We start from the raw sequence: 11,226 nt of genomic DNA on the forward strand, positions 1-11,226 counted from the left end.
TCTTGACAACTTGGGCTATTTGGCGAATAGTAATGCGCCGATCTTCTTCCAAAATGGCAGCCTCAACTTGACGAACAGATGCCTCATCAATGGTAGAAGGGGGGGGGGGCGACCAGGTCTGGGAGCTGTTTCCACAGAGTTCCGGCCATGTTTGAATTCATGATGCCAGCGTTTTACAAGGTCATATGATGGGGCATTATCACCATAAGTTTCTTTCATTTCATCAAAAGTCTCCTATGGTGTGCGTCCTTTCAAATACAAAAACCGGATCACTGCTCGACATTCAACAAGCTCCATTTCACACCTGACTCAGTTCAAACACCTGTAAAACAGAAACCATAATTAGTTCAGAGCTTTAATTTGCCACATAACCCGTAGAGATATAAATGATTGCACATGCAAAATTTTAGCTAGATCAGAGAACTGGAAGTGGGTCAGGGCTGTTACTTCTTGCACGCCCCTCGTATAGTTGTAAGGATCGTAATAGATTAAGTAAACAAATGTAATATTAATAGGATTTTCAGATTGAGTAAAGGAACATAATTTTTAGAGGTCTTCAAAGTAATTTATTCCGCTTACTTCCGAGGACTTTAAAAATGGAACTCAATTGTATGAGGAAATATGCGATTGTGTTTTTTTTTTTTTTTGTAAATATTTTATTTACTTTCCACCTTAACAATCAACTTTAAAATGATGACTTTTAAAGATATTTGGGTATACTGAAACGAATATCACATTTAACTTTTCCACAAAATAGCTTTCAAGATATTAAGCAATGTAATTCCTTACATCATAAGTGGTGGCCATTATTGTATGCGCAAGTGCATGCAAAAAATTTGTTTTAAAGCATTAGAAAACTTTAAATAAGAAGCAATAAAAAGGAGAAAAATAAAGAACATGATTTATACTGGAACCAAACTGTATTCAAAATTTAAAAAAAGGGAAAAAGAATTAATTCAAAAAAGAAAGTTATGCTGTTGCTCTAAATATTGCATTGTTTCTTGTTTAGTAACTTTTTTTTCTCTCATCAGCTTATTCTTTCATCTCTGCCAACGTTCTCTTTTTCATATTGTCAATTGGGCCAGATGCACGTACATTCACTATTATTATATAGATGAGGACTAATTATTCCCTCTCCTAAAATGAGATTCACTTTTTTTTTGGGGGGGGGGGGCGATTACGTGTAAACATCCTGAAAATCGTAGCAATAAAAGTAAAACAGCAAAACAATTTTGATCTTAGAGTGAAAGGACCAGTTTAAAATAAAATGATCCCCCACTTTGCGAAAAGATAGCATTAAACAACATGCAACTATTTATATTTTTAAGGGGATATGTTGCCACTCAGACTTAAGACTAGTGGCAGGTTTAAAAGAGGGTTCTGGAAGGGGTCTGTTACAACATGGTCTTAGTGTTAGTGGCAGTTTAAGAGAAGTTTATTTGGGAGAGTATATTGCCATCCAAACTTAGGGTTTTTTTGGAGGGGGATGTGAGTTACAACCCGGACTTAGTTTTAGTAATAGGTTTCATGATGTTCCTAAGGAAGGGTTTTTAGGAAACTGCTTATCAGCACATCTTATTTTATTAGGGGTGGTGATAATCACTAAAATGGTGACCCCGACGTGATATGAACACGTGATTTTCTGATATGGAGTCTGTTAGCACTCCTAATGGTCTGTTGCAATTAGAATTTAAGATTATTGGTAAGTTTAAAGGAGTTTTTTTTTTTTTTTTCGCTAAGTTTTCCATACACGTCATGGAAAATTGCATTAGAATTTTTTTATTCATTTTGTTTCTTAGATTCTTTTGGAAAAAAAAAATCATCTTTTGCAAATAATAACTATTTTTTTTAATTATGAAAAGTAATTAGCTATTTTTTTTATTACTAACTTTTTTAGCATGAAAAAGTCTCTCCACTCCAAAATAATGCACATGTGCGAACACACACACACACTACACAATTTATCTCCCTTAAAACTTCCAAATTTCTGGTTACATGTTCCTAAAACGCTATCCGGTTAGATAATAGTACAGAAATGGGTAATCATTTGGTAAAAGTGCAGCATCTTTCCACCCTAAAAAAATACTTTAAAATTACCATTATTAAAGGTTTTCGGAAGTGCTGAAAACGAAAATAACATTTAAAATTCCAGGAAACAAGTAGTTTCCAAGATACGAAGAAATTATAGTTTCCAAAATTGGGGGATCACTTTTCTATATTAATTTAACGTAAAATGAGCATCCACTTTATGACCATTTTTTAAGGGGGGGGGGAGTCTGGTAATTTTTTTAGTTGGACGTTTATATGGTAATTGTGGCCTGGTTGACCAACACAAAACCTACCTTAAAAACTTGTTCGTATACGGTTTTCGGGTGTGCTGAAAACGAATATCGCATTTAAATTCTCCGCAAATAAGTAGTTATCCGGATATTAATCAATGTAATTCTTTATGTTGTAAGTAGTGGTCATTGTTGTACGCGCAAGCGCGCATATTTTTCAGGTAGGTTATATATTGGTCTACCAGGCCACAATTACTCATTTTACGTTAAATTGTGTTCATTTTTAGTTGACCCTCTCCCCTCCAACAAAAAAATGTGGTCAGAAAGTGAGTGCTCATTTTACGTTAAATTAATATAGAAAAGTAATCTCACACTTTAAAACTATAAGTTCTTTATAGTTTTGAAACTACTTGTTTCCTGGAATTTTAAACGTTGTTTTCGTTTTCAGCTCCCCCGAAAACCTGAATTAGTGGTGATTTTGAGGGTGGAAACATGCACCTTTATTTTACGTTAAATTTATGTGTGGAACTCCATTTATTTTGTGTTTATTTCGCGAAAAAATACAAAAAAAAAAAAAACCCCAAAAAACACAACTAAAAAATTAAAACAAAAACTGCATTATTACCAAACATGGTAATAAAGTACCGTCAAGGTATTTTCACTCGTGCTTTTTTTCCCCAGAATAATTGAACCGACCTTGATATGCTAGGAAGAAAAAGTTACTAAAAACAATAAATTGTTATTTTATTTTTTAGTAACGGTCTGTTAAACAAGAAAAGAACACAACAAAGAAACGTATCAAATTATTTATCAAATAACCGTAAAAGGTAATTTTTTTCATTTTTAATAAATACTAATACAAAAGTACTACTACTGCTACTACTTCTCTAATAGTGAAAGTAAAAAATATTAGCGAAGTCAACTAGACGTCATTTCCGTTTAGGACCAATGGACGAAAAAAGAATCGAGTGTCCTATCTGCCTTGAGCCCTTTGAAATACCTCGAGGTCTGCCTTGTCTACACAACTTTTGTACAAAATGTCTACAATGGCACATAGATCACAACAGCATGGGAGAAGAGTTCGCTTGCCCCGTATGCAGGTCGTTAACGACCCCACCTGACACTTCGCTACAGCCGACGTCGTGGGCCACAGGATTCCCGGTTGCGAACGTCGTCTGTGAGCTAATGGAAGTCCTTAGCACCCAAAACAAAGAAAAAAATAACTCCTCGGCAGACGATTGTGAAATATGTTTACATCAAACTAATGATCGCACCGAGGCGATTGCTTTCTGTAAAACTTGTAAGCTAAACTTGTGTGAAAATTGTTCCAATACGCATTCGATCGGATTTCCTGGACATAGACTTATGCTGGACAAGGACTCCCTTGGTGCAACTTCACGGAACTCTTGCGACGGCGACGAGTATCCAATGTGCCCCACCCACAAAAACGCGACACTGGATTTATTTTGTTTAAGCTGCGATACATTTATCTGTTTGAAATGTACTTACGGGAAACACGCGGCGTGCAGCCAGACACACGGAAATATCAAGTCGATTGATGTTTTGGCCGAAGAGAAAATGACCACCGATCATATCCAACGAGTAAAATTTGAAAACGGACGTGATGAAATGAACCAGTTGTTAAAAAATATTGAAGAGGCCAAAACGGATCTTTTGCTGACCAAGGAGAAGAATGCTTTCCAAATAGATGAGACTGTTAATACTATGATCGCATCATTGGAGAAAAAACGCGCGGACGGAAAGGCCAGCCTGGAAAAAGCGTACGATACCCGACTTAAAACTCTCCTAAAATCATCTTCTATCGCCCAAAAACGCCTTACTGGGTTAACTCAACACATTTTAAATCTAGAGACGAACTTAAAAATTAAAAACAACTATGAATATATTTGTGCGTCTAAAAAGAGTACGGCTGCCAACGAAGCGGTCGTGGATATCTTATTGCCTGAACATTTTAGCGTTAAATCCGATCTAGCCTTTTCCATGAACCCTGAGTTCCGGCTCATTTTCGACAGGATGCAACAGTTTGACATTGGAAATGCTTTTGTTGTTCAGGGCATGGACCATGAAAAAATGCACTGGTGTAAATTTAAAACCCCAGAAAAACTTGCTGTAACGGTTTACCCAGCTGATATAATCACAACAAAAGTGGAAGGAATTGTTAACCCAACTGACGGACATCTACCGCCGAGTGGGGAACTTTCTCAAAACATAACCCAGGCAGCAGGACCGGCTGTTTCAGCTGCGACCAAAAAAGTCTTCAGATCTCGTGGTCAAGTAAACCAATTAGCATTGTCGGATACGTACATTACGCAAGCGGGAAACCTGGACTTTAAATTCATCATTCACGCAGTGGTACCTGCTTCCGAGGAAGATATAATCAAATGCAACGGGAACAAAAATTTGGAAAAACTGATTTCTCAAACTGTTAGCAACACTTTGTGTGTGGCCAATTCTTTAAAATTAAAATCTGTCGCACTTCCACCATTTTCTTTCTCTCCTGCTTTTGCCAAATTCTATGCCAACGGATATCTTCAGGGGATTTTGAACTTCAGCAAGAACTTTTGCGCCAATTCCACCAACACTTTGCGCGAGGTTCACTTCGTAGATTCGAACGTGCATGCAACACATTACATACAGGGTGTGTTCAAGAGACACCTGAAAATTATTTACATATCTACTTGTTCAACGGGATAAGATAAACAGTCTACTTGATGACGGCTTCCGGTTTTAGAGAAGCGAGATTTATTAAAAGAAAAAAAAAAAAAAAAAAAAGAGACTTTTTTTTTTTTTTTTTTTTTTTTATGTAGAGAGCTTTAAAATTAAACTGAAATTACGTAATTTGTAACCAGAAGGGACTTTTCCTCGGTGTACACCGGCAAACATGGCAAGACTTCTGATAAACACAAAGCGGAAGTAAAAAGAAACAAAGGAAATATTTTATATATATTTTAATTAAAATTCTATTTTATTCTGTCTCAGAAACTTGGGTGCATTTTTACTTTGCAACTCAACACTCACCTTTAAATTGATGACTTTCACAGGTTTTCGGGTCCGCTGAAAACTAATCACATTCAAAGTTGTGACAGACAAGTATTTTTTTTCTAGATTTTAAGTCATTTTTTCCAATGTCTTAATGAATTTCAGTGGCCGTCGCTATTCTTAACACGGAGGAGGTATTTTTTTTTTTAACAGGCATGCGTATTAGTACTTGTTCAGTCGTGAAAAACATGGTCGCCAATGAAAACATAAGGGATTACATTGGATAATAAACGTCTTAATATCCAGAAAACTACTTGTCTGTGCAAAATTTAAATGTGATATTCGTTTTCAACATACCCGAAAACCGGTATTTTTTACGACGTGACCCAGCGTCGTCTAACCCCTAAATGAAAATCTACTTTTTTTGCCTAATACGTTCAAACGGCCTTTAAAAATAATATGAAAAAAAAAAAAAAAAAAATTTAGGGTGGGGAATCACTTTCCCATATAGATTTAACGTAAAATGAGCACCCAATTTTTTGGCTACATAGCGTTCAACGAGACATGCCACACCTACCGTTTTTTAAAGTTTGGTGATGGGGGAGGGGGTTGCAGAAAAACATGAAAATTTGATTTTGTTTTTGTACGGGGGGGGGGAGGAAGAATTATATTTGAAACAAAATAACGATAAATTTCATTTAATTATATTTTCTGGTGTGGAGGGGGGAGAATTAAATTTAAAACAAAACAAACCGATAAATTGAACTTTTAAACTTTTCTGTGTTTTCATGTAGAACGGCCATATTTGTTTATGCAGTGAGTGCACAGAAACGGGGGAGGATATCATGAAATTACAAGATAATGAGGACTTAATCTTTTTTTCTTTTTTTTTTTTATTACTAAAAATAGCCGAAAAAAAGAACATAATAAATAAATAAATAAATAAATGAATAAAATAAACATTTTTTTCCGGAAAGAAAGAATAAATAAATAAATTTTAATAAAAAAATGTATAATTGTGGCCTGGTATGTGTGCTGAAAATGAACATCGTATTTAAAGTTTACCGCAAATAAGTTGTTTTCCGGATATTAAGCAATGTAATTCTTTGTTATATATGGTGGCCTAGCACTAGCAGTGTCAGAAATCGTCAGTAAATTCGCGGTAAACAATGGAATATTTAGACTTACTGTTTTTCGAAGCTTATAAATTCTTAAAAAATGTAATTCAAACCCTAATTTTAAAGACCAAAATTTTAAAAAAATAACAGGTTTAATAGCAAATTATGTAATATTTGTTTTTTTAAATCGGTTTTCCTTAAGATTTAAAAAAAAAAAAATCAACAAAATTTTACTTCCTTCAATTATAAAAAATATATAAATTCCAAAAAAAATACTTACCTATAAAAACTAGTATTCGATGAGTAGTTCAATTGTTCATTGTTAAGAATTTATCCATATTTATACTTATATTCCATGTCCTTTTTAAATAAAATACTTTTTTAAACAAGGATGAAAAAACAAACGCGAACTCATTTTTTTTTAAACTGTTCAAATAAATGAAATACATGAGTTTTTGATTGATATATTTTAATACTTCTTTATCGACTGAATTTTTTGTTTTTTTATATATCTAAAAAACAAAACATTTTATGAAATAGAAAAAATTGTTGTAAGCATCCCATATTTATTTGACATTCTAAGCATAACACTTAAAAAAAAATTCAACGTGTTTTTTAAAAAAAAATGGTTTTACACTTTGGACTTTACAGGTAAATTTCCAAAAAAACTATTCTTTTTTTGTTTTAAATTACAATATATTATTTATTGATTTTTTATCTTCAATTTGTGATATATAAAACTTTGATACATAAATTAATTATTAAAATTTTAATAGACATTTCAAAATGGGGGGGGGTAAAAAAAATAGTTGTCCAAAATATTATATTTGGTTTATTGGAAAGAGAACAAAATTTCACATTGACCCTGAAAATATCGTAAAACTTGAACAAATAGAAAAATTTTGATAGATTTTTAAAGTTTAAAAACTGAAATATATTTAACTCGTCAAATTCAATTGATTTCATTACGTAAAAAAAAATGGCTGTATGAAGATGCGCCGGCACTTTGTAAACACTGTTTTTTTTTAAAATAATATTTCTATTATTTTTTAAACAACTTTAATAGTTTATTTTGAAAGTATATTCCATAAAGAAAATAAACAACCCACTTTAAAAAGAGAAATTACGAGGTTTTTTATATTTTATTCGCAGTTTTGTGTGAGGGGTGTCAAAAATTCCCTCAAAATTCTGACACCTAATGGTGGCCACTGTTTTATCCACAAGCGTACACGCATATTTTTGTCACGTCCACACCCGTTTCTGCATGCTGCATAAATAAATATGGCCGCTACGTCACATTACTATATGAAACAGGTGGAAAAGTATGTTTGCAATATTGTGAAAACTAGTTCTCAGCCTCAATTTTAAATACAATATTCGTTTTCAGCACACCTGAAAACAAGTTTTTAAAGGTAGGTTGTGTGTTGGTCTACCAGGCCACGTTTACCAAAAATTAATTAAAAAGTTTTTTTAATGAAATGTATCGTTATTTTATGTTTATAATATAATTCTCTCCCCCCCCCCTCCCCCGAAAAAAAAAAAATGAATTTGTCATGTTTTGGGATGAAATTGTTAGGTGAAAGTCTCATGAAAAAATTTAATGCCACACCCCCTCCCACCAAAAAAAAAAAATTAATTAAATTTATCGTGTTATTTTATGTTTCAAATTTAATTATCCCTCCCCCCTAAAAATATTTAAATTTATTGTTCTTTTGTTCCAAATGTAATTTTCTCCCCCTCCCTCGCCAATAAAAATCACTAAACTTTTAAAAATGCTAGGAGTGATATGTCCTGTTAAACGTTAGGTGATCAAGAAGTGGGTGCTCATTTTACGTTAAATTTATATTAGAAAGTGATCCCCCACTCTAAAATGTTAAAAAAAATTTTTTTTCAAAATTTCTTCCTTCATATTCTTTAAAAGACCGCGTGAACGTATTAGGCAAAAAAAAAAAAGAAAAAGAGTAGATTTTCATTTTTTTAGGGGTTAAACGACGCTGAGTCATGTCATAAGAATTTACATTTATTCAATTGTTTTCAATGACATAACATAAGAATTGTTAAAAAATAAAAGTGGTTTGCTTTTAAAGAAATAAATCTATAAAAATATTCTGAAAAAATATTTTTATACATATTTTATTTTGCTTTTCATAAATAAATTATTTTTTTATAATTCAGTACAAAACTTTACTTCGTTTCAGTTCTCAGTTTCCAGTTCAGATTTTCATATGGCTGATAATTTTCTGTTTTTTGACGGAAATAATGGGGATTTAGCAGAGAAGCCAACAAACGACTACCCCCTCCAAAAAAATCTATCTATCCATCTATATATCAATAAAAGTGAGACTGTGTGTGTGTCACACACACACACACACACACACACTTCTCCCAACAAATTTTTTATCTACAGACTTGAAATTTGTTATATAGTCTTTCTGTTTTTTACTTAATTTTCTTTGAAATATTACGTTTAATACCAGGCAATGCCGGGTAAATCTGCTAATCTATATATATAAAAGCGAAAATGTATGTATGTATGTATGTACGCTTTTCGTCGATGTCCACAAAAGGCTTCTTTCAGAGAAGCGCTTGCTCGGTTCACAACTTCTTAAAACTTTTTATATCATCTATAAATTGTAATATCTCAGAGTTACCCACGGAGCTCGTCTGTCTATTTAATTTTATTGACTTTCAAACGTTAATTATTCGACATTTCCTGCATCGGCACGCGTTACATTCAGTTTTCGGTATAAAAAAAAGCGAAAAAGATCAAAGTGTAGTATCTTCCGGCAGATGCTGCACTTAAGATAATTTGTACCAGTCAATGGAGGGGAAACCCTCTATACTGGGACAATTATTATTTTTGGTAACCAGAGTGCCCCCTTTTTGCCTACTTTTAGGGGAGCTGGTTTTTACCTCACATTAAATACGGCCTTGTGCCTAATTTGCTCAGTGGGGGAGCAAATAAACACCATCTGTTCCGGCAGATACTGCAAGCTATGACTAGCTATGATTAGCTATGACTAGCAAAGACAAGATGTGGGGGAAGCCCCACATGCCTGACCTTTAACCAGCTCCCATTTCCCACCTCTCGGGAGCTGGTCCCCTTTTTCCCTTCCCCCTCCCTTCACTCTTCACATTAAAAATTGGCCTTGTGCCTAATTTGCTCGGTGGGGGAGCAAATAAATACCATCTGTTCCGGCAGATACTGCAAGCAAAGACCATATGTGGGGGCGACCCCACATATAAGACCTTGGTCAATGTAGGGGTAACCCTTCATACCAATTGTCACTATCCAGCTCCCCTACTCCCCGGGGAGTTGTTCCCCATTTCCCCTTCAGTCCTCACATTAAAAATCGGCCTTGTGCCTAATTTGCTCGGTGGGGGAGCAAATAAATACCATCTGTTCCGATAGATGCTGCAAGCAAAGACCAGCAAAGACCATATGTGGGGGTAACCCCACATATCTGACCTTGGTCAATGTAGGGATCACCTTACAGACGAACAGTTACTATCCAGCTCCCATTTCCCACCTCTCGGGAGCTGGTCCCCTCATTCCCTCCCCCCTCCCTCTATCTCCACATTAAAAAACGGTCTTGTGCCTAATTTGCTCAGTGGAGAAGCAAATAAATACAACAGGCCGAAAGTCAGTTGTCTCAAGAGAGCTAAGTAACGTTTGTTCAATGTCGACTTCGTCATATCAGACTGTAGTTTTCATTTCGCTCCTCCTAATGAACAGGGAGCGGGTTTTTAAAAACAAACAAACCAATTTATTCACCTCATTCAAAACTGTCCCGCACAAAATGCTAACTGCTGCATACCTATCGCCGTCACGTCAATCAAAAAACGTGCACCTGTTTTTTTTTTTAAACACTTTACTATTTTCTAACTGCACGTCGTGAAGGTTTCGTTTTTTTTTCATGGGCACCTGTTTTTTTTTTCACATTTTCGTTTATTTTTTCACATAGCCCGAAAAACACCCGGGCAACGCCAGGTACCCCTCGCTAGTATATCTATAAAAGTGAGTGTAAGTGTGTGACGACCACTCTCAACCTATATACTCCAAAATATTTTTGATCTTCTGACTTGAAATTTGATATAAAAAAATGGAGTAAACAAAAAAAAATGGAAAGAAACTGAGACGTGGTCATATGCATATTATGGTTCATTTTTTGTAAGAAAAATAAAATAAAAAGTTGTCCACATGTCTGAATGCCCTATAATACCAGAAAGACAAAGCTAATGGGATCTGAGCATTCACTTGCATACACGAGAGGCGTACAATAAGTAATGCCCCTGACCCACTTCCCATGGCAGTAGAGCAACAAAACTTGGCACAGTTATTAGTCTTTCTCTACGTAGGAACCACCCAGAGTTATGCATTTCTCCCATCGTTTGATGCAGCTCTGGAGACCGTTTTTGTAGAACACCTCAGAGTGGTCCTCCAACCATGACGTGACTTCAGAAATCAAGGCTGCATTATCTGGGAAATGCTTTCCTTTCAAAAACAACTTCATGGCTGGGAAGAGGTGAAAGTCAGAGGGTGCAAGGTCAGGAGAGTAGGGAGGATGGGGAAGAATTTCATAACCACACGCCCGTGCTTCTGATCTGGCGACATGAGAGTTGTGGACCAGAGCGTTGTCTTGCAGGAGGAGGGTACCTTTGCTGATCTTGCCTCACCTCTTGATTTTGATAGCTTCCCTTAATTTCCTCTAAAATGAAGCATAATAGGCTCCTGTAATTGTGGTACCCTTTCCCAGAAAATCTGTCATCACTACTACGTCCTGGTTCCAGAAGACTGTGAGCATGACCTTGCCAGCGGAGGGCTACAC

At 35.1% G+C, this 11,226-nt stretch overlaps 1 protein-coding gene across 1 annotated transcript; it reads left to right on the forward strand.

Annotated features, from left to right (window-relative positions):
- Positions 1 to 638: 638 nt before the first annotated feature.
- On the forward strand, positions 639 to 5,072 carry LOC145279770 (uncharacterized). The gene has a single exon (XM_080131087.1). It carries the CDS (start codon positions 3,228 to 3,230, stop codon positions 4,992 to 4,994), a length of 1,767 nt encoding a protein of 588 aa, XP_079987213.1. The 5' UTR covers positions 639 to 3,227; the 3' UTR covers positions 4,995 to 5,072.
- The last annotated feature ends 6,154 nt before the right edge of the window (positions 5,073 to 11,226 follow it).

The sequence above is a fragment of the Euprymna scolopes genome, chromosome 7 (genome assembly GCF_053919585.1).
Source record: "Euprymna scolopes isolate OS-2025 chromosome 7, ASM5391958v1, whole genome shotgun sequence".
NCBI lineage: Eukaryota > Metazoa > Mollusca > Cephalopoda > Sepiida > Sepiolidae > Euprymna > Euprymna scolopes.